This window comes from Pelophylax lessonae (assembly GCF_965119305.1).
Source record: "Pelophylax lessonae genome assembly, chromosome: 5".
NCBI lineage: Eukaryota > Metazoa > Chordata > Amphibia > Anura > Ranidae > Pelophylax > Pelophylax lessonae.
In genome coordinates this window covers 118,658,704-118,684,292 of record NC_138772.1, presented here as the reverse complement: position 1 = coordinate 118,684,292, position 25,589 = coordinate 118,658,704, and the positions used below count along the sequence as shown (strand labels likewise).

General features: G+C 41.5%; 2 protein-coding genes across 3 annotated transcripts in view; one reads left to right on the top strand and one right to left on the bottom strand.

Moving 5' to 3' along the window:
- LOC309555883 (cryptochrome DASH) overlaps positions 1-25,589 on the top strand; it is a 327,950-nt gene that overhangs the window by 37,312 nt on the left and 265,049 nt on the right. The window lies entirely within an intron of this gene.
- The window catches only part of LOC309555881 (mitogen-activated protein kinase kinase kinase 3-like), a 256,846-nt gene that overhangs the window by 46,616 nt on the left and 184,641 nt on the right, over positions 1-25,589 (bottom strand). The window contains exons 4-5 of one of the 2 annotated variants that reach the window (XM_082258052.1): positions 9,053-9,093; positions 1,428-1,527 (exon numbers count right to left, since the gene is read on the bottom strand). In XM_082258052.1, coding sequence (XP_082114178.1) covers positions 1,428-1,527; positions 9,053-9,093 — 141 coding nt within the window. The remainder of the gene's footprint in view (positions 1-1,427; positions 1,528-9,052; positions 9,094-25,589) is intronic. The other variant, XM_082258053.1, reaches the window with a different exon arrangement.

The following is a 25,589-nucleotide window of genomic DNA, read 5'->3' as shown; positions in this document are numbered from 1 at the left end:
CATACTATACGAAAATCCTACAAAAGTTCCTCGGATGAAAATGTTTGCCCGATTTTCTTATAGTCTGTATGAGCCTTTAGATAAAAGTCAGTTTACACCCCCCGGTCCATAGGGTGAATCTGATCCGATCAGGTCAGCCTGAAAAACTGACGGGTGAACCAGTTCGGAAGGTTTGTGTGGAAGGGGCCTTACTTTGAGAAAATCCCCAAGCATTACTTTCCTAAATTCCGTGACATGTAGTCCCTACACTAGAGGTGTCAAACTAAATTTAATCGCGGGCCGCATCAGCATTAATATTGCCCTTAAAAGGGCCAAATGTATCCGTAAGACTAGATGTCCAGAGCATTCCCTACATAAGATGTCAAGAGCCTCCCCACCATCAGAAGCTGAGTCCCCCAGCCTCCCTTGCATCATAGTGCACCCCCATTACCTTGTGCTGCTGCTGGGAAGAAGCTGGAGGCTCTACTGGAAAGCAGAAAGTACAGGATCTGGAGGAGGACCAGAGGAGGGCTGGAGCTCTTCTGCAGCTGCAGGAGAGATGCGAGGGCCACATGAAATGGACTGGAGGGCCAGATTTGGCCCGGGGGCCCTGTGTTTGACACATGTGCACTACACCCTGCGAGTAGGCACTGCTGTGTCACACATGTCACAGAGCCTGCCTACTGAACTATACAGGTGCTGAAAGGAGGGGTTTCAGGAGACAGAGTCAGTACAGCTTGTAGGCAGCAATGGGATATGTAATCCTTCATAATTGAAAGTAAACGACAGAGGAGAAGCTGCAAAGCATGCAGGGAATCCAGGAAGTTGTAGAAAGAGATGCCCAGCAGACAGGCAGCACTCACAACATGAAAGGAGAAATTTCAAGTAAACTTATATTGGATTGTCAAAAATAACAATTGTTTGCATTGTTATAACAATACTGATGTCATAAAATGAAAGTGTAAGCTGTGACCAGAGATGTCCTTTAATCCAAACTCCAGCCAAACTGGATATACAAGGAGAGGTTTCAAGCCTGCAAGGCTTCTATTGCTATGTCCACACTGGGCAGAATTCATCTCACTTTCTATCCTGATAACAAAGTGTCACAGGGACAGGAAGTGATGAGGTGTCTCCACCGTGGACACAGATTGCAGCAAAACCACATTTTGTTAGAGTGGGGAAGGGTAGTATATCTGTGAAGTTTGTATTGCTATTTGTGTTGGGACAACAGATAGCACTAAAGCCCGTCCTAACCTTTTCTCATATTATCTAAAACTAAAATGGAGTTGGGCTTTGACTCTCAGAAGTCACTAATTTGTTGTTATGAAACTTCATAGGAATGATCACTTTCCCCAATCGTTGCGCAGCACTGACACAGACCAGGACATGCAGACACTGTGCACAAGGAACTGACATGTGAGTCTCCAATGGAACAAAGTACACATTACCTCATTGTTTGCATAGTGCAAGTCCATTGTTTGCCCAAAGGCATCTGTAACTTTCTGCAACACATCTTTGAGTTTTACTGGCCTCCGGAATTCTATAATCCTGAAAAAAGAGGGGAAGACAAAAATTGGATACATTATCAACATACATGATGGTGTCTACAACCGGCACTGTATTCTAGTGTTTATTGCTGATTATACATAACCTATATATACCTAGCTGGCAACATACATAATACATTTACCAGATTTATATTTTTTAGATATTAAAATGTCCAACATATATGTATATGTATTGGATAGTATATACATATATATATATATAATATCCGATGGCTGCCACCGCACACAAATCAGGGATAAAAAATGGGCCCAGGTGCACAGCAGAGACTACAGCGCATATAAACCAAAAAGAGAGCGGCACTCACGGGTCTTGAAATGTGAACGCATAATGATGGTTTAATCAACGTTTTGATGAGGCACAAGCTCGTCTTCCTCAGGATGGAGGCACCCGTGATTGCCCCTCACTTTCTTGGTTTATATTTATATATAGATATATATATATATCTATATATATATATCTATATATATATATCTATAACTATTTATATACACGCGCGGGGGGGGGGGGGTCCGTGACCACGCGGGAGCGTGCCTCCGTGACCACGCGGGAGCGTAAATTTTGAAAAAATAACAATATTTTTCACATTTTTTTATATGAAATTCCCCCCCCCAAAAAAAATGTAAAAATCAAAATGTTTTTACATTTTTGGCCAATTTGTTTTCTGCTACCTATGTTTGGTAAAAAAAAATCACAATAAGCGTATTTTGATTGGTTTGCGCAAAAGTTATTGCGTTTACTAACTAAGGGAAAGATTTCTGTCATTTTTGGTGTTTTTTTTTTTTAACGAGTAATGGCGGCGATCTGCGATTTTTTTTGCGGGACTGCGACATTGCAGTGGACAGATCGGACCCTTGACTGACATTTTTTACACTTTTGGGGGTACCAGTGACATTACTACAGTAATCAGTGCTATACATATGCACTGTTACTGTAAAAATGACACTGGCAGGGAAGGGGTTAATTTTATTGGAGAGGGAGGGGTTAATGTATGCCTGGTGCTTACTGACGTGTGTGGGGGGAGGTGACTGAGTGACACAAGGACAGATCGCAGGTTCAGCTATGCTGAATCCTGCAATCTGACCCTGTCTGTCACTTAGGAGATCCGCCCTCTTTGTTTACACAAGCAGGCGGATTTCCACACTCGATCCCCGACGATCGGGGAAGAGCTGCTCCTCCCCTGGCCCGACTCCCGCTGTGACTGAATACAGCGGGAGCGTCTGGCAACGTAGGTCTACGTCGCCAGACGATAACTAACCACTTTGCCGCAGTAGAGCTCTAGTGAGCAGTGGCAAAGTTAATCTAATACTTTGTTGAAGCACCTTTTGATTTTATTACAGCACTCAGTCTTTTTTGGGTATGAGTCTATCAGCATGGCACATCTTGACTTGGCAATATTTGCCCACTCTTCTTTGCAAAAACACTCCAAATCTGTCAGATTGCGCGTACATCTTCTGTGCACAGCCCTCTACAGATCACCCCACAGATTTTCAATCAGATTCAGGTCTGGCTCATAATTTAAATCTTCTTCTGGTGAAGCCATTCCTTTTTTGATTTGGATATATGCTTTGGGTTGTTGTCATACTGAAAGATAAAGTTCTTCTTCATCTTCAGCTTTCTAGCAGAAGCCTGAAGGTTTTGTGCCAATATTGACTGGTATTTGGAACTGTACATTATTCCCTCTACCTTGACTAAGGCCCCTGTTCCAGTTGAAGAAAAACAGCCCCAAAGCATGATGCTGCCACCACCATGCTTCACTGTGGGTATGGTGTTCTTTCAGTGATGTGCAGTGCTGTTTTTGCACCAAACATATCTTTTGGAATTATGGCCAAAAAGTTCAACCTTGGTTTCATCAGACCATAACACATTTTCCCACATGCTTCTGGGAGACTTCAGATATGTTTTTGCAAAATTTAGCCGGGCTTGGATGTTTTTCTTCTTCATAAGAAAAGGGTTCCATCTTGCCACTCCATCGCATAGCCCAGACATATGAAGAATACAGGAGATTGTTGTCACATGTACCGCACAGCCAGTACTTGCCAGATATTCCTGCAGCTCCTTTAATGTTGCTGTAGTCCTCTTGGCAGTCTCCCTGACCAGTTTTCTTCTCGTCTTTTCACCAATTTTGGGGTGACGCCCATTTCTTGGCAATGTCACTGTTGTGCCATATTTTCTCCACTTGATGATGACTGCCTTCACTGTGTTCCATGGTATATCTAATGGCTAGGAAATTCTTTTGTACCCTTCTCCTTACTGATACCTTTTAACAATGAGCTAATGCTTTGGAAGCTTTCTGCGGACCATGGCTTTTGCTTTTGTAGGATGCAACTAAGAAAATATCAGGAAAGACCTACTAGAATAGCTAAACCTTATTTGGGATTAATCAGAGGCACATTAAATGATGGCAGGTGTGTACTGACTCCTATTTAACAATTAATTCTGAACACAGCCACATTCCCAGTTATAAGAGGGTGTGCACACTTATGCAACCACATTATTTTTTTTTTTTTACCCCCCAAATAAAAAAAAAAAAAATGCCTGTTAGGTTATTGCTGTCTGTGTCCCTATCTGGGGAGGTTCCCCTCTCTATTGGTTCTGGCAAACATTGTCTCTGGTACAGAAAGAGATGGGAAATCAAATATTTTGAGGAGGTACTGGAAAAATCTTCTGAAGAGTTAACCACTTAAGCCCCGGAAGATTTTACCCCCATTCCGACCAGGGGGTATTTTGCGATTCGGCACTGCGTGACTTTAACGGACAATTGCGAGGTCGTGCGACACTGTACCTAAACTAATTTGACGTCCTTTTTTTCCCACAAACAGAGCTTTCTTTTGGTGGTACTTGATCACCTGTGCGATTTTTTTGATCATGTGCTATAAACAAAAAAAACAGCGAAAATTTTGCAAAAATAACAATATTTTTCACATTTTTTTATATGAAATTCCCCAAAAAGATGGAAAAATCAAATTTTTTTAACATTTTTGGCCAATTTGTTTTCTGCTACCTATGCTTGGTAAAAAAAATCACAATAAGCGTATTTTGATTGGTTTGCGCAAAAGTTATTGTGTTTACTAACTAAGGGAAAGATTTTTGTCATTTTTGTTGTTTTTTTTTTAACGAGTAATGGTGGCGATCTGCGCTTTTTTTTGCGGGACTGCGACATTGCGGTGGACAGATCGGACCCTTGACTGACATTTTTGACACTTTTGGGGGTACCAGTGACATTACTACAGTAATCAGTGCTATACATATGCACTGTTACTGTAAAAATGACACTGGCAGGGAGGGGATTAACTACCGGTACGTCACTTTGTCTGGCCGGGGCTGACCGCCGCAGTATATGTACTTGCGGGGGTCGGCAACCGGTTAAAGAGTTACTGCTTTTTTTTTCTTTTCATTTTGGATAGAGTAAGGGAGGGTTATAACCCCTGACAGTTTTGTTTTTTTTTTACTTGCTATGTGTCTCTGGGGCAGAAAGCGAAATTATATCCCCCATTTAACTGTTAACAGTTAATTTCCCACCATAAAAATAAAAACCAGACAATTAACTATTTTCTACCTGATCCAAAACTAAATAAGTGGCAAAAAAAAAAATTATATATATATATATATATATATATATATATATATATATATATATATATATATATATATATAAAGTTTTGGATCCACATACACTTTAACCAAAAGTATAATGTGGTTTTTACATCGGCTGCCTCCCAATGGTTGCATGCTGCATTCAATTCCCCCTTCTCCTCTCTGCACACTGTCAATGCCAACATTTAGGTTAAAATCCTCACCAGCTAAGACATTTCTCTGCAATAGTTAAATTAAAAACATTACTACATCCACAACTAAATGATATTGTTTGGCTCTGCATACATTTTAGCACTGTACTCTGCAAGTTTGCACAACACATATGAAACAAAAGTAACTATTTTCACTAAAAGTTTTTAACTAGTATTGCAAGCAGAGAACCTAAAAATAGTAATAGAAAATTCAGGAGCCCTTGTGTGCCATCCAGTAGCCTACAAGCACTTTTTTGGGCTCGTTCCTAACTGACTGCAATAAAAAAGGTTTTAAAAGAGAGATTTATTTTTATTGGAATAGTTGGATGAGTTAGGCTGGCCATAGATGGATCAAATCTTGGCCAGTTCAGCAGAAACTGGCCGAAACTCGATCCATTTATGGGCAGGCTGGTTGTACCCAAGTCGATCCATCTACTGACCTAGGTACAACCAGCCTGTCGGATTTTTTACATATGATTACTGCCAGTGGCTATAGCCGCTAGCAGTAATCATTGTGTTCTGCCAGCTTCGAAGACTCCCCACCCGCAGAACAAATAGCGCTGTGGGAGCAATTCTCCTGTCAACACCGTGTTGATGGGGGAATCAAGTGACTTTCTTCCCTTCCACCCATGGTGGAAGGAAGGAAAATTGCATAATCTTTGGGCTGCTTAAGGCAGCTTTAGATTACGTTATACTTCATGTTTGATATATATGAGAAAAACTCCTTCAAACTACAGTAAAAGTCATACCATATATGCTGTACTAAAATGCAGAAGCTGTACAAAGGATTATTCTGAGTAATCTCTCTAAAGATGTGGAGGAAGCTGGCCTGTCTTTGGCACTGGCCTCTCCTGTTTGTGGCCTTCTTTAGGTGACTCACATCTGCCTATCCTCTCACCCAGATCATTTGTAACTAATTCCATAATTCATTCGAAGTATTATTTTGTCTGGAGCAGCTGCTCCAGATTTATTACTGTCTTTTGGCTGTGGCATGTAAAACTTATTTTTTTTTATATTGATAGCGATGACTGGTAACAAAAATACACCAGGGGGTAGAATTTGGCAGACTGGAAAAACTTTCCACTGAGACCCAGAGTTTTTAGTTTTTCTAGTTTTTCTTTGTAACCACAGCACGTCACAATTTATTTATTTATTTTTTTTACCACTGTAGGGAGTTCGGAATAATTGTGTTAAGGATTCCCCATTTAATAAACCTTAAGCCAGCCATACATGGATCGAAAATTTGGCTGGTTCAGCATGGAGCGACCGAGTTTGGATCCATGTATAGGCAGGCTGATTGTACCCAAGCCGATTCAGATATTTGTACATTCCATCACTGCAAGTGGCTATAGCCACTAGCAGTAATCATTGTACTTTGCTGGCCAGGAATGCACAGCTGCACCAGATTTTGCCCTCTCCAGTTTTAGTAAATCAACCCCAATATAACAAGATCCACAAATACTGTAATAAAGGATAACACACCTTAAAATCCAAAATATACAAAAAGTCAGCTCGGAGTGTAACAATTTGTATAATATCCTTATAAACAACAATGTACACTATCCTCTCTTTCTCATATATATATATATATATATATATATATATATATATATATAATGTATCTATATATATAAATATATATATATATATATATTTATTTATTTATAGTATATACTGTATATTATACATACCTATTTGATTACCTTATATTTTATTACAAACAAAAGGGAAAGTTTGCAGTCTCCCAATAACAGAAATCTCTTTTTTGTATATAGTAGCCGTTTTTGCCCTCAAATGGACAGTTACTAAAACAGGACATTTACTTACAATAACCACTTTTAGTTCCACTTTTTTAGATTCACTTCATATATTTTTGCAGTTTGGTTGATGTAATGGCTAAATTTTATTTTAGTTAGAAGTGAAATTGACAGCTACTGCTTTTATCCTATTGGTAACATAATGCAGTATGTGGAGATGCAAAGGCTTCATTGAGTACCTATCTACATTGAGGCATTGGTTCAGTACAAGTCTTAAAACATCTAAGATCCGGTTCACATATGCAAGGTCAGACACTGCATGTGATTCGCAGCGCACTGCTCTGAAAATAACATGCGATGTCTGTGCATTGTAAATTGCATCGCAGTCTGTGCATCGCATTCGGACCAATGTTGGACAGGACCCTTTTTTGAGAGATGTCCTTGTAGCAGTCCTGGCTATAAAAGTCTTCCTGTCTGAAGGACTGTTACATGAAGAGAAGATATTAATGACGAAAAGTCCTAAAAAGCTTGGTATGATGTGGCAGGCTAGTATGAAGAGCAGCAAAACATCTCTTTATGTTTTTGGATTGGAGCAATGTTTGACTCCCTAATCTGCCTTCAGCGATATGTGGGAAATTCTCATATCCTGACAACAGTGGCTGTTCTTGGGTTGTCTGTGAAGAGTCTCAATTACTCAGGTCATAGGGTACAGCAGTACTGTGGAGCTCATAGTAGTTAGTCACATTCAACTGGACTTGTCTTGTAATGGTGAAGAAGTTTCACTGCTCATTTTGTTGGACAATAAACGTTGATACAATTCTTGACATCATGGTGATTGGATTGAGGTAACTGAGGTGCCCACATGGCTATAAATCCTGGGGTGTTTATCTGACACTCATTTGAGCCAAGAAAGACACTTGGATGAGTGGAGTAATGGCTTCAAAATGACAAAACAAGTCCAGTCAGAGGTGACTAACCACTACTGAATGAGCTTGGCCTATAACAGCCAGTCCCAGGGGTCTCACATACATCATACCAAGCTTTTTAGGACTTTTCATCATTAATATCTTCTCTTCATGTAACAGTCCTTCAGACAGGAAGACTTTTATAGCCCGGACTGCTACAAGGACATCTCTCTGTCCAGCATAGTATACAAAAGGAACTGTAAGTACCGGTTCACACTAATGTGATGGGGAAACCCTGCGAATCCACTGCAGGTTACCGCATCACACTAGACTCGCAGGCAGTTCACACTGCCAGATGCGAATCGCTGGGGGTGTCAATACAATGTTAATGACACCCCCAGATCCGTTCGCATATCGCAGTGCGAACTGTCAATTCGGACATGAATTGGATCACATAGGCGTGAACACCCATGCAATCTGATTCTGGTGCAGTCCAAAAAAGGGTCCTGTCCAACAGTGGATAAATCCCTGTCTAGTTCCATGCAAAACAGACACCTGTTGCTGTACACTACTTTTGATTAAAATGAAAGTATAGCCAAAGTTTGTTTGACCATATTTCTCCTGTGGGTCCCAGGAGTGCAATTGCTTTTGCTCTCCCGTGACCCAAAGTCAGCGTAAAGTGGGCTATTGTCTACTAGAGTCTCCCGGCTCTAGAAAGATCCCGACCGATTCACCCAGCTGCCTGATTGACAGCTGGCTCAGTTTCTCAGAACATGGTAGAAGCCAAAGCCAGCTGTACCCATGTCCTCTCCAGTCCAGTGTTTCCAGGGAGGAGAAAATGGAAGAAGAGCGGTGACTGACAGTCAATCCTCTCCAACCTGAACAGACAGAGAACTGAGCAATCAGAGTTGATGTGGGACAGATGCAGCATCACACCGATGCTGCAGCATAGAGGTGAGTATGTATGTTTGTTTTCTTTATACCCCAAACTTCTTTAACTTTAAATGATGATGATTTTCAAATTAGCATCATGTAGCCATTCAATGCAACAACCTACCTCTTTTCTCCATTGTATTCAAACTTGATCCTGGCATCCTGCTGGAGAGAAGATATTAAACTTGTTAGATACATGTATGAATAAACATATCCTATAAATGTTGAACATTTATTGGACAAGAAGGTTAGTATTGCTGGAATATCACCAACACACTTGTATGAAGCTGAACAAACCCTTCTAGTGTACAATGTGCATGCTCAGATTTAGTACAGAGCTGGGGGTGGCCAAATTTGAGGTGGGCTATAGCTTATTTAATAGCCTTAATAGCCTTATCATATTTCTTCGTAAGACTGTATATATGAAATAACAGGACAATAAAATTTCATGAGAGATCTGTGAAAAATACGCACAAACATAATAGGAGGAAGAAATGAAATGGAAAGCATCTGGGATTATAGATGTGCACTAACTTTAGACACATACAGAAACAATTAAAATGAGAGCAAGCTTTTCTTTAAGTCATCCCAGCCATCCTTAAAGTGGTCCTTGTCTCAAAGTTTTGCTGTTAAGTGAACGCGTACTAAGTTATGGGTAAATTACACTTACAGTCCCCATAAAATATACAATCTGATGTGTCTCATTTAGGTTGACACAACTTATGTAATATGCGGGCACTCAAACAATTCAATCAGATAGTATTGAATCAGACAGGCCCTTATACTAAACAGTTGATGGTAGATCTAAAGGGGATTGTACATCCAGACTGTATAGTGTATGGTCACCTTCAGGGTATACACAGTATACTGTATATCCTTACCTCTCACAGGGATCACAGTACTCCCCCTTAGGCAGCCCATACAGTAGTTTCTTTTTTTTTGATGGATGGGGGAATTCTCCCTGCTGTGCTATTGTGTTCTGATGGAAGAGAGACTTTCCCACTGTAAGAATACACTGATCAGCACTGCTGGCGGCCCTGATCTTGCAGACATTTTCCAACAGGCTGGTTGTACAGACGTTATCAGTAGATTGACTCTGTACAACCAGCCCGCCCATACTTGAATTGAAATTCAGCTGGTCCCTCCTGAGATAGCCAAATTTCAATCCATATATGTTCAGCCTAAAAAACCTCCATCTTCCTTCATCTTCAGAAAGACTGCACCATCTTTTTTCCGAATCAGCATAGTAAGAGATGGCAGAATAATGCAACCACGGATTCCTGTGCAGATCTTGGATGTGATCACAAATCATTCTGCAACTTCTCACTGTGTTTCTCCCCAACATGACTATGTTTTTATTAATTATTTTTATTCAGTTTTGCATATACAGTGCCTTAAAAAAGTATTCCTACCCCTTGAAATTTTCCACATTTTGTCATGTTACAACCAAAAACGTAAATTTATTTTATTGGGATTTTATCAGACCGGGGAAGGCTGAACATAGGTAAGTATACAGATCTTTTTTACACAGATCAGCCAGAACCGGTGTTAGAAGGTGGGAGGGAGCATCTTTAGGAGTAGTTATGTTTAGCCTGAAATTCTACTTTAAAGTGGTTGTAAACCCTTTCATATAGTCAGTGAAGTGACTAGCTTCAGGTGATACACAGAAATTAAACAAATTCTCCTACATAACTTGTACCTGTTTATATGCAGTCTTCTCTCTTCTCCAACCATTCAAAGTCCAGATTTTTTAAAGCTTTTGTGAGTTCAGAAAGCTGAGATAGCTGAACTCTGCATAGCTCAGCGAGGAGAGCTCTGAGAGCTGTTTGGAGGAAAGAGACACAGGATCAGAGGTGAGGCTGTCAATCTGCTGAAGCTCCCTCCCTGTCACCATTTTTCTTTTGGTGTCAGGAAAACTTGTCAGAAGTGATTCATGCTGACAGCAGAGGAATGAAGCAGCAGACAGAAATGGCACTTAGTGCTCTTAATTGAGACAATTACACACTATAGAGGGATATGCTTTGTTCATATTTCATGTCTGAAGTTTACAACCACAGTACAAGGTATGTGTACTGCTCCCTTGAGTCCCTTTATTATACCTTCAGTATATGCACATTGGAATACGATTTTTTTTTTTATTTTTATAAAGCCCGTGGTGTGTGAAACACACTCAGAAGTTACACCCGGTGCATAAAAAAGCGCACACACACAAACATGGGAAACACAAAAAGTGCATGAGGCGTACACATGGCCCTCCTCCGAAGAGGAAAGGCCCTAACCCTGATCCCCCGGGGCGCAAGGCTCCTGACAGGGACTGAGGTACTTCACTTGGTCCTGCCTGGCCGAAACCAGGCAGACCCCGTTCTCTGGGAGGACTGCTGAAACAGCCCACCCCAAGTACTAGGTGGGGCTCCCCCAAAGGGAGACCCCACAAGAGAGGGTGAACTTAGCCAGAAGGCCATATCCACCCCCTCCAAAGACTTTCAGGGCAGGCCGAGGACCTACACCATACTCATTGTGCCGTGAATAAAGCATACCGCCACATAAAAAAGGACAAAATGTGAACACACACAACACAAAAAAAAGAGTGGGGAAAGGGAAGTGGAGAAGTGCAGGTAGTGTCAAAGTGCAAGACCTTGACAGCCCCCCCCGGCCAGGAATAAAAAATTCCTCTGGTCCCAGCCAAAAGGCCCGTCCCAAGAGGCAGGTGCGAAAAAAAAGTGTGTATGTGGTACAGTGACCAAGGTGCAAAAAACTCAAAAGATGAACTGCACCTCACCAGTGAGAATTAAGGCACCCCTGAGCTGCCACCCCAGGGGCACGTACACCACAGGCTTTTTTCGGTCCCGGCCATTCGAATACCAGTACTGCACTCCATTTGTGAGGAAAGAACGGCTAGCAAAGAAAGCATTTTCTCCACAATGATCACATTCTTACTATGCAGTATTCTAACTCATTAGGGAGACCACAAGTTTAGTATGCAGATATACATCCAGCAATGAACATTGTAATGTAGATGTGTCAAGGTCTACCTCTGCTGATATAAGCATGCCTGACTGCATCTATGCACACAAAAAAAAGCAGCCCCCACTATGATGGAGAATGTGGCTGTGAAGTGGACAGTGTACTGCACTGTGCCATTTTCCAGTTGAGTTCAAGCATTTGTTTCCCAAAAATGTCATATTTCTGATATGTGCCTGCTGTACCATGTACTTGTATGAGACAGTATCCTGTTCTCTTTGTGTTTCTTTCTTTATGTGAAATTCCTGGTTTTCCTGCCAGTCCCTCTGCTTTCCTATTAAAAACTGACCACACTAAGCAGGATAGCACACTGTGGTCAGTTCTCTAGCTGTGCTGGGAACTAATGGACCATACACACTATACAATTGTCTTTAGATTTTTTTCCTTTAGATTTACCAAAACCATATAATATGAGGTCAAATCTCAACACTTTCAATTTGTATGCAATCTTGCAGGCCCATGCACTACATAGTAAAGGTAAATCTAAAGGAAATCTAACAACAAAAGTTGTATAGTGTGTATCCAGCTTAAGTGTGTTCTCCTCCAATGATCAGACTTGTCCTGCCATGCTCCTGCTGCAAAACCATTCACTGGGAAGCTGCTGCTGCTTCTCCTACCCCCAGTTCCTATGCATCTGAGAACAGAGAGAATGTGATGCTTTATAAAAAAGGGAAAAAAGGTACTGGAATTTATAAAGTTTTTTTTATATCTATAAAAAAATGTTTTTGCCTTTCATTTCTTTTTTAAACTGAATGGGTTGTTTTACAAGGAGATCGTTTACAATCACTTTAAGGTTAATTTTGCATTTGTTCAGCATATGTGTAGTGTTCCCTATATGTGCCATGTAGTATATATTATGTGCAGTATTCCCTACACTTATTAAGGGCAGCCTAAAGAAAAGCCACATACAGTAAAACCTGCGAGCATAATTAGTTCCAGAAACATGCTTGTAATCCAAAGCACTCTTATATCAAAACAAATTTCCCCATAAGAAATAATGGAAACAGATGATTCCTTCCACAACCATTTATTCATAAATCCTTCAGTTTATAGTTCATATAAAAAGATTATAGCAATGTGATAGGTTGTGTAACCATAAAATGTCCATCCACAAATAGCAGCCTCCACAAGGGGATTAGAAGCAAAATCCAGCAGAAGCTACAGAGTATAAAAGAGAAGAGAGGCGCCTCTAATGTAGCAATATGGTTACATTTAATGAAGGTTCATTCAGTAGAGCGATCTGAAAGCAAGGCTTGAATAGCTCGTGGAGTGCAGTGTGGAAGGCATGACGTTGATGGCGGTGCGGAGGACGGTCTATGTCAGGGGTGGGGAACCTATGTCCCGGGGGCCGTATGCGGCCCTCAAAGTCATTTGGTCCAGCCCCCCCGTGCAGCTGAGTGTGTCTCTCAGTTGATCTGTCAGAACGGAGCCAGTGCTTCCTGTATAGTTCCGGCTCCGTTCTGACAGTCTGAATGAGTCACAGGCGGAGTGATATCAAATGCCTGTGACCAATACAGGAAACATCGCCTCTTCCTCCAGTGCGGCGCCACTGCTAGCCAGCATTTACCGCCAGCAGAACACACAGCAGTACCAGCCAGAGCCAGCAGTACCAGCCAGAGCCAGCAGTACTCACGGCAGTACCAGCCAGAGCCAGCAGTACTCGCAGCAGTACCAGCCAGAGCCAGCAGTACCCACAGCAGTACCAGCCAGAGCCAGCAGTACCCACAGCAGTACCAGCCAGAGCCAGTAGTACCCACAGCAGTACCAGCCAGCAGTACCCACAGCAATACCAGCCAGCAGTACCCACAGCACAGTACCAGCCAGCAGTACCAGCCTTAGCCAGCAGTACCCAAGGCAGTACCTACAGCACAGTATCAGCCTGAATCAGCAATACTCACAGCAGTACCAGCCTGAGCCAGCAGTACCCACAGCACAGTACCAGCCAGCTATACCCACCAGCATTACCCGCCAGCAGTTCTTTTCAAAGCTTACCACCCTAAAGTCGACTGCGCTCCAGACTGACTGACGCAAACCTGGAAAACCAGTTGCGAGTAGCAACATCAATACCAGCTAACATCACACACCTCACCAAAGAGAAGTAGTTGCAGCCATCACATTAGGGGTGAGTTAACTAAAATTTTGACCAAATATAACAGGCACATTTTTAAGTTGATAATTTTGTACGGCCCCTGAATGATTTTATAAATACCCAAATGGCCCTTGGCAGAAAAAAGGTTCCCCACCCCTGGTCTATGTGGACACCTTACCCCCAGATGCCTGCATACTTAGATGTGCCTGTTTTATTCATCAACCATGTGAGCTGCTAAATGTTGTACCTTCATTAAATGTAACCTTAATTGGAATCCTTGACCCCTAGTGCCCATGTGGCTGTCATTAGGCTGTTGTACATAGCACGTAAACTCATATCTAGATACTGGATTTCTTCCAGGGTTCCTACGGTGCAACAATGGATTGCACAGGCCAATAGCTCCTTAATCAGGGAAAAATTGACGTATCAACATAGGAAAGCCCACAAGAAGTTTTTCTCACTCTGGCAGCCTTGGCTGGATGACCCAGCCTTGGCCCCTCCGCAGCTGGTTATGCACAGACTCCTTGAAGTTTAAACTCGCTATATTTAGAGTGTTGCAGGTGACTATATACAATGAAGCACCCTATGTTCCTCTTTTCTCCTCCCCCACCTTATCTTTTGTTTCTGCTAACCCTTACACCCATCCCTCTTCCATACCCCCCATTCTTGCCTTTACCATACCCATGCCCCAGTGTTTTCTACTAAGCACCTCACTATTTCGGAAGTTTTTTCAGGTTATAGACTATGGTAAGGCCTCTACAGTAACTATACTTTAGTTTTATATATTGACTTCCTTACGTTGGTACCCTTCCGAAATCTCCTTCTATTATTGCTACTGTAGAGCGTATATGATGTAGCTACAGTGTTCCGATTGGGGTTTAAATGTATTTTCCTTTTTGCTCTGTGGATTACTATGTGTTCATTGTACTACTATATGACGCAACAAAAAGTCTTTATTTTTTATACAGTTTATGATGTTTGTACAATGTTCGGTTTTACTCTCAGTAAAAGTTTTATTTTCTTGAAAAAAAAAATATATAACCATATTGCTACACTTAGAGGCGCCTCTCCTCTCTTGTGACATGACGCTACTTGTATATCTAGACATCGCTTGTTTATCAAGTCAAGATTTGTAAAAAAAAAATTAGCTTGTCTTGCAAAACATTCTCAAACCAAGTTACTCTCAATCCAAGGTTTTACTGTTCTGTAGTCTGTGTCCAGATTTGCATAGCCGTTTTGTTAAACTGCACTGATTGCTCGTATTGCAGTGACACACCTCAGTTTTTCACTTGATTGGAAAATAATCACTCTTGTGTGGGCGGGCTGAAGAATTTCATGTATTTACAACTTGTCTGAAAGCCGAGGACATAAAAGCCTCAAGTTTCCATCATCTCATTCTCTAGATGACGAGGAGAGGGACAGAGTTCCCCAATCTGCTCCTGTGGAGCTCTGAATAATAAAGCCTTAACCCTCCACTGTCAGTTGAGTCAGCTACAGCCTCTCTCTCTTTTTTTTACAGAAGGTCCAGCTAGCTGCAGTTGAAATTACAAATGAAACCATGGCATGCATACAAGAAGCACAGCTTACTAGCTCAGTCCTTTTGTATTTCAGACACTGAAATACCCCAGAGTACCGCACTCAGTTTTGCAGGTAATATTGTGATCTGTGAGTCCCCTGCTATGCCATGATAGGAGTTCCCAACCACATCCATTGAAGTATCTTAAAGCAGAAATTTACTCCTCAAAATGACTTGGAGTATCTGGCTCTGCCTCCACCTTCACAGTAATAACAGATTTTTTTGGGAAGGAGTGACCGATTTCTCAAGTTTTTTTTTTTTTTTCAGTGGCCCCACCCTGGGCCCATACTATTAGTCTATACTAGAAGGCTGAGGGAGCCAAGGTTGTGAAGGGAGGGGTTTAGGAGCATGTCATCGGTGGTAGGCGGGTGTCCCGATCCAGGAAGAGGCAGTCTGTTGAAAAGGACCAAGATGGTGCAGGATGTAGGCTCTGACCCCCTGATCAGTGTTCTGTAGAGATCGGCCACTCTACTGCTGCAAACCCAGTCCAGTGCTGTCATTGCTTATGTTTCTGGGAGTGCATCATCAGGGGGACATCTGCACAAATCAGCAAGAAACAGCTGCCCCCCCTGATGATGTATGTGTGGTGGAGCATGTGCTAGAGTACCTCGAGGCATTCAGTGATTTATGACACAAGAATCTCAGGAGCCTGAGTGTAACTGTATACATAATTCTTGCCTAGGCAAGAATACAGGAAGAGTAAGAGGGTTCCCCTGAAAAAGGTACTAAGAGAAAATGTCCATTTGTCAGAAAGGAGAGGGGTAGAAGCGAAGTGACAAAAGTTAGGTAGGGAAAGAAATTTAGCACATTAGAAGCTTTTGCTGAGTAGCATATATATTTATTGACTGAATATTCATGAAAAAGCATTGTTTGTATATTAACCAGACTTATTTTCGAAAAACAATTACAACAGTTCAGAAAAATCCATTCTAAACAGCCCTCCAAGACAGGTCATGTCTATGGGTAGTTCTAGATTTATATTACATGGCCAAAAGCATGTGGACACCTGAGCATCACACCGATACAAAAATTTGGGCATCAAAAAGAGTTTGCCACCTTTGTAGCCACCACTATCTCCACATTTAGATTGTGTCCACATTTGTGTGGTTGGGTACTGATGTCGGCAGAGAAGACCAGGCACAAAATCCAATTTTACCCAAATGTGTTGAGTAAGGTTGAGGTAAGGTCTCTTGACTTCCTCCCTATTGAAATGATCAAAACATGTTTTTACGGTCTTGGCTTTGTACACAGTCATATTGGAATAGAAAAGTCTCTTTTACCAACTGTTGCCCCAAAGGCTGAAAGTGAATAGCTATCTAGCTATCTAAAATAGCTTTGTTTGCTGTGGCATTACAGTATTATTACAGTACACTTCACTAGAAGCACCTGAACTCAATAATTTGGAGTGGTATCTGTATCTTTGGTTAGATATCTTAGTTTAGAAAGTTTGGAGACCCCTGATCTAAACAAAGGGTCAGTTTATTTTCCTACAGACTTCAAGGGGGTCAGACTTTGGTCAGCGGGAGTGGAAATTCCTGGCATCAGTGGGAGTCAACATCGCCCCATTTAGTATTAGGGAAGGAGGAATAATGCTCCATAGTCAATATTATTGGGAGGAATAGTGCCTCATTGCTCATTGTTGGTGTCAGTGGGAGAAATGATGCTTCATTGTTGATGTCAGTTGGCAGAATAGTGTCTTGTATCAGTGGAAGGAAGAGTGTTCCAAGGGCAAGATGAAGGCAACCAAAGGGACACATCTGCCCCTAGGCCACAGTTTGGAGACCACTGGTGTAGATAGTCACAGAACATCTTACAACTATTCTCTATGAAATGGAGTAGGTTTAACAAAAACTGACTTCTTCAGTAAGGCTGTGCAGACCAACATGTATAATGCATGTACCAAAGCAGAAAATCAGACTTTCTTTCTATGCCGAGGAGTTCTTGGTTTCTGATTAGTTGCTTTCAGGGGCGTAACTACAGGGGTTGCGATTGCTACCGGGCCCCATGCTCCAGGGGGCCCAGTAGAAAACCAGTGGGTGAACTTCCAGGATTGCAAAAGTCACACTTGCGACCGGGCCCTGGCATTGCACCACTGTGGGGAGGCCCCAAGATTGCAGGAAGGGAGCCCACTGCAGAACTTGTGAAAGGATCCTGCTGCGGGACCGTAATAAAAGGCCCTGCAACGAGAATAAAGAGCCCCAGGATTAGTGGGAAGAGCCCTGGGCTTGAAGGGAAGGGCCCCGGCCAGGGATCTGGGGGGGCCCTTCATGGTTTCTTGCATCGGGGGCCCTGAAGGCTCTAGTTACGCCTCTGGTTGCTTTTATTTTAGATATTGCACTTCCTACACTTTTTTTGCTCTTAAAACTACCTTAGTCCGCTAGAATAACTATATTAAAAGTTCTATTTTATTATCGTTCTGGGTAGTTAATCAGTGATGCAGGAATGTTCGTATGCTCAATTACAATAATGTTGTCTACATACGATTTAGGAGATTTGCTGCCTGGAATCTGAGCTTCATACGTCCTTTTCTTCTGAGCTTCACAAGCTTCTGAGCTCACTGTGCCCAATACTAAAACTTTCTGCTGCAGCCCTAATGGTATAGGGAATTTCACCTCACACTATAGTAAATAACACACCAACAACTTCAGTTCCCAGTCCAAACCCTACACTACTATATGTATAATAATACATTGGGCCAAAAGCAGAGTGATAATAAATATACTGTATAACTACTGTAGTTATGTTGGACTGGTAGCAAATGAAATCAAAAGGCAGCCTTGGGTTAAAAAACGATATCGGCCCATATTTGTTTAGGCAGCTTCACTTTGCCAAGACTAGTTTAGGAATGTTTATATTCAGGGCTTGTGTGGATGGGCAATTGCTATGCACGTTTAGGTGCATTCAGCCCAGGTTCAAATATATGCGTGTAGAAATTGCACTGTGATTCAGTGATGCAATTGTGTGTGAATACCTTTGTGTTTTACACATTTACTTCAATGCAGGAATCACTTACAATGACTTCAATGTAGGAATTACTTCCATTGACTTCAATGCAAAAATAGATGTGAATTGCAACCATATATGAACACTTGTCTCTGAATGGCACTAACCTTTATGACTTGCAAGTTTGGAACACGCCACTCCAAACTTGCACAGGAACCTTTTTGGAATTGCATTTGAAATGTAATCCATGAGGATCGCATCTGTGTAAACCACATCAATAGGGAAAAATAGGGGTTGATTTACTAAAGGCAAATATACTGTGCACTGCTGGTGCAATTACTCTAGATCTGAGGGAAAGCTCTGCTGATTTTTATCATCCAATCATGTGCAAGCAAAAATTGTGTTTTTAAATTTACCTTGCATGTTCCCCTCCGATCTAGAGCAAGTGCACTTGCAGTGTACAGTATATTTGCCTTTAGGAAATCAACCCCATTATATCTTGTCTGTCATGCGAACCTGTGCATGATTCGGCTCAGTCGGTGTTTGAGATGCTACAGAGTTTCTTCACATTTGACTGGCATTGATCTCCTCCTGACCTGTATTTGATCTACAGTTGATCTCTTTCTGACTTGCATTTGACCTTTTAAGCTGCATCAAATTGTTTTTGCATTCCTATTGACTTTTATGGGGAAACAAGTAGTTTAGAGGTAAATAAGATAATATAGTGCAGAGCAATCCTAAGAATATATCAACCACCAATATGATGATTATATTCAAATTTAAATGAAATTATGAATATAAATATAGTCCAAAGTGCGGAGCCAGAAAAAAGTGGAGGAGAAAGTTCTTTGATGCAGATGATGGAAATAAGACCTCAAAACAGACTGGTGAACAAATTCAATAGAGTTTACCTTCTCAGTGCTCAAAGATTCCCACCACCAGGCATTTTCTACCTCTCACCTTTTGGCATAGACCCTGCAGGGGCAAACAGCTTATATCATCCAGTCTCAGGGAACACAGCTTCCAAAGGAATCACTAAACAAGCCCTGCGAGGTCCCTCAGCAAGAGGTAAAGACAGCACATATACCCAAGCAAGTGTAGGTGTACTTTAAAAAAAAGAAGTGTCAGTGCTTTTACACAACCCCCCAGAAACACACATCGAAGCGATCACAATCCTCAGGTGCAGTGCGCATCCACTGCCTGCTACCTAGGTCACCGCTGCACTGAGCACAGTTTGCATCCCATGTCAAGATCCAGAGTGCCTCCTCTGTAGTGTGCAGGTGTGGCTCTGAGCAGTCTACCTTACACCAAGCCATATTTCCACCTTACACCAAGCCATATTTCCACCTTACACCAAGCCATATTTCCACCTTACACCAAGCCATATTTCCACCTTACACCAAGCCACTTTCCCACCTTACACCAAGACATATTTCCACCTTACAACAAGCCATATTTCTACTTACACCAAGCCACATTCCCACCTTACACCAGGCCATATTTCCACCTTACACCAAGCCATATTTCCACCTTACACCAAGCCATATTTCCACCTTACACCAAGCCACATTCCCACCTTACACCAGGCAATATTTCCACCTTACACCAAGCCATATTTCTACCTTACACCAGGCAATATTTCCACCTTACACCAAGCCATATTTAGACCTTACACCAAGCCATATTTCCACCTTACACCAAGCCATATTTCCACCTTACACCAAGCCATATTTCTACCTTACACCAAGCCATATTTCTACCTTACACCAAGCTACATTCCCACCTTACACCAAGCCATACTTCTACCTTACACCAGGCCATATTTCTACCTTACACCAAGCCATATTTCTACCTTACACCAAGCCATATTTCTACCTTACACCAAGCCATATTTCTACCTTACACCAAGCCATATTTTCACCTTACACCAAGCCATATTTCTACCTTACACCAAGCCATATTTCCACCTTACACCAAGCCATATTTCTACCTTACACCAAGCCATATTTCACCTTACACCAAGCTATATTTCAACCTTACACCAAGCCATATTTCTACCTTTCACCAAGCCATATTTCACCTTACACCAAGCTATATTTCTACCTTACACCAAGCCATATTTCCACCTTACACCAAGCCACATTTAGACCTTACACCAAGCCATATTTCCACCTTACACCAAGCCATATTTCTACCTTACACCAAGCCATATTTCTACCTTACACCAAGCTACATTCCCACCTTACACCAAGCCATATTTCTACCTTACACCAAGCTATATTTCTACCTTACACCAAGCCATATTTCGACCTTACACCAAGCCACATTCCCACCTTACACCAAGACATATTTCCACCTTACAACAAGCCATATTTCTACCTTACACCAAGCCACATTCCCACCTTACACCAGGCCATATTTCCACCTTACACCAAGCCATATTTCCACCTTACACCAAGCCATATTTCTACCTTACACCAAGCTACATTCCCACCTTACACCAAGCCATATTTCTACCTTACACCAAGCTACATTCCCACCTTACACCAAGCCATATTTCTACCTTACACCAAGCCATATTTCTACCTTACACCAAGCCATATTTCCACCTTACACCAAGCCATATTTCTACCTTACACCAAGCCATATTTCTACCTTACACCAAGTCATATTTTCACCTTACACCAAGCCATATTTCTACCTTACACCAAGCCATATTTCCACCTTACACCAAGCCATATTTCTACCTTACACCAAGCCATATTTCTACCTTACACTAAGCCATATTTCTACCTTACACCAAGCCATATTTCACCTTACACCAAGCCATATTTCCACCTTACACCAAGCCACATTTAGACCTTACACCAAGCCATATTTCCACCTTACAACAAGCCATATTTCTACCTTACACCAAGTCATATTTCCACCTTACACCAAGCCATATTTCTACCTTACACTAAGCCATATTTCTACCTTACACCAAGCTACATTCCCACCTTACACCAAGCCATATTTCTACCTTACACCAAGCTATATTTCTACCTTACACCAAGCCATATTTCGACCTTACACCAAGCCACATTCCCACCTTACACCAAGACATATTTCCACCTTACAACAAGCCATATTTCTACCTTACACCAAACCATATTTCCACCTTACACCAAGCCATATTTCTACCTTACACCAAGCCACATCCCCACCTTACACCAGGCCATATTTCCACCTTACACCAAGCCATATTTCCACCTTACACCAAGCCATATTTCCACCTTACACCAAGCCACATTCCCACCTTACACCAAGACACATTTCTACCTTACACCAGGCAATATTTCTACCTTACACCAAGCAATATTTCCACCTTACACCAAGCCATATTTCCACCTTACACCAAGCCATATTTCTACCTTACACCAAGCCATATTTGTACCTTACACCAAGACATATTTCCACCTTACAACAAGCCATATTTCTACCTTACACCAAACCATATTTCCACCTTACACCAAGCCATATTTCTACCTTACACCAAGCCACATTCCCACCTTACACCAGGCCATATTTCCACCTTACACCAAGCCATATTTCCACCTTACACCAAGCCATATTTCCACCTTACACCAAGCCACATTCCCACCTTACACCAAGACACATTTCTACCTTACATCAGGCAATATTTCTACCTTACACCAAGCAATATTTCCACCTTACACCAAGCCATATTTCCACCTTACACCAAGCCATATTTCTACCTTACACCAAGCCATATTTCTACCTTACACCAAGCTACATTCCCACCTTACACCAAGCCATACTTCTACCTTACACCAGGCCATATTTCTACCTTACACCAAGCCATATTTCTACCTTACACCAAGCTACATTCCCACCTTACACCAAGCCATATTTCTACCTTACACCAAGCCATATTTCTACCTTACACCAAGCCATATTTCGACCTTACACCAAGCCATATTTCCACCTTACACCAAGCCATATTTCTACCTTACACCAAGCCATATTTCTACCTTACACCAGGCCATATTTCTACCTTACACCAGGCAATATTTCTACCTTACACCAAGCCATATTTCTACCTTACACCAGGCAATATTTCTACCTTACACCAAGCCATATTTCCACCTTACACCAAGCCATATTTCCACCTTACACCAAGCCATATTTCTACCTTATACCAAGCCATATTTCTACCTTACACCAGGCCATATTTCTACCTCACACCAAGCCATATTTCTACCTTACACCAAGCCATATTTCCACCTTACACCAAGCCATATTTCTACCTTATACCAAGCCATATTTCCACCTTTACACCAGGCCATATTTCTACCTTACACCAAGCCACATTCCCACCTTACACCAAGCCATATTTCTACCTTACACCAGGCCATATTTCTACCTTACACCAAGCCATATTTCCACCTTACACCAGGCCATATTTCTACCTTGCACCAGGCCATATTTCCACCTTAAAACCAAGCCATATTGCAGATGACTTTCTCAGAGCCGAGTTTTAAAAGTAAGAGGGACACTATACCTAAATACATCATTTTCATAAACTGGCTTATGTAAAATAGATCTTATTAGAATTCCTGGGTTTATGTGAAAATGTTCCTAGAGATTACAATTAGAAAAGGAAATATTTCAAATCCAACTAGTACTAAGCAGGGCGTATTTTCCCACACACAGCTGACTTTGGGGGTCATGCATAAAGAATGTGCTGACAAGAACATTTCTTGCTGTCCATAGCAACCAATCAGTGTCTTCTCTACCATTCGGAGTTCAAAGTGAAACATGAATTCTGATTGGTTGCTATAGGCAAAAAGCTATGTTCTTCTTGCACTCTTATCATACAAAAGCCCTAATCTTTCAAATCAATAGTCAACTGTCATTCTGCTTCTTCTTTTTGTCTACAGTGGTAGATACAACAGATCAACAGATTACACAGCACCATCGCAAAAATGTCTAAAATCTCAATTTTCATACAGCTATGAGTATTTTTACATACATACTTGTAGGTGTTACTAATGTCTCTTTTCTCTAACACATATGTCAATTTTTTGGTTATAAGAGTCTTTTCATTCTATGCAAAACAGCATTCATTTATGGGTGATACTGGCGACCTAAAGCACCTGCTAGCCTCTTATATTTCATCTGGGCTCCATCTTTCCAGAATCCTGAGGTGGCTTCCTAGTGCCTATGGCAGGGATTTCTGGCAGGGACCTCTCACAGCTGCAAAACCCTTGTGATATAAGACACTGTTAGCTGATTTAAACCCCTGCTCTGTGCATAAAAAATTAAATGCCAAATTTGGGTGGACTTGATTTTTAAAATATACTTTAACTGTGATTATTTATTTAAGGTTTTAATTTAATAGACTTACTTTTTTAAATTAAACACAAGTGCAATACCATCTGCATTTTACGCAAGTGAAAACACCGGTCAAAGTCTATAAAGATACAGAGATAGAAGTGGAATTTTGGCTAAACATGGTGCCATTTTCCACTCATTTCAACAACTATTTCCATGTTGTGCCATAATTACAGTATTTGATATGGGGGTGACCAACTAAATTTTTTTTACAGTAATAGTCAAGTAGAAATAGTAGAGCCTTAAGTAAAATGTCTGTTCAACATTAAAACAGTTTGAGGTACCGGCTCAGTCACCACTACCAAGTATAGTGCAAAAAAACAATGTCTAATATAAACATGGCTGGGATAAAGATCCATACTGCTGATATTGCATTCTGAATGTACAGTGGGTAAAATAAGTGTTAAACATGTCACCATTTTTCTAGGTAAATATACACTATATTACCAAAAGTATTGGGACGCCTGTCTTTACACACACATTATTATTATTATACAGGATTTATATAGCGCCAACAGTTTGCGCAGAGCTTTACAATTTGAGGGAAGACAATACAGTTACAATACAATTCAAAACAGGAGGAACTAGAGGGCCCTGCTCGTTAGAGCTTACACATGAACTTTAATGGCATCCCAGTCTTAGTCCGTAGGGTTCAATATTGAGCTGGCCCACCCTTTGCAGCTATAACAGCTTCAACTCGTCTGGGAAGGCTGTCCACAAGGTTTAGGAGTGTGTCTATGGGAAAGTTTGACCATTCTTTCAGAAGCACATTTGCGAGGTCAGGCACTGATGTGGATGAGAAGGCCTGGCTCACAGTCTCCGCTCTAATTCATCCTAAAGCCTTTTGAGAGGAAATGCATTGTGTTGACATCACGCTACTGGCTCCTGCCGGATGCGTTTCCTCTCAGAAGGCATCGACTTGGAATGGTCTACATTCTCAGTCAATGCATTCTGAGAGGAAACCTGTCAGGTAGGAGCCAGTAGCCTAACGTCAACATGAACAAACCATTCTGAAGGTGGCCATGCACAATTGATACTTGTCTGCCTCATACAAGCAACTGCTCTGTAATAGGGATGATCGAACTTTTGAAAAGTTCGGTTCGACCAGAAAACCCGAACTTCCCGAAAGTTCGGGTCCGGATTCCAGAACCCGATTGAAATCAATGGGACCTAAACTTCGGTAATCAAAAAACACCATTTTGAAGCCCTAAAACCCAATAAATGCCCCTAAAAATGCCTAGGGTTCTGGGTCATGCCCCAGGGACTATTAATCACACAAAAAAATGTTCTTAAAAATTGTCATTTTTGATAGAGAGCCAATTATTGAAAAAATTATTGAAAAGAAAAAAAAAGATTTCTTTGGATTTAGTGTCTGGGGGGTCTAAAAGGTGTACCTGTGAAGTTTCAGCTCTGTAGCATGTCCAGAACCAGAAAAAAAAAAAGATTGTTTGTCTTAGAATTGCAGTAGAGCAGGGATAGGGCTCCACTACTTTCACACCTGGCCGTTTTTCTTGCAGGCGTTTAATGGGCTTTTTTGTGGACGTCTTTGGAGGCAGGCATGACATCTGAACTTCTGTGTAGGGGTATATATACACACACACATATATGTATATATACACATACACACATGTAGGT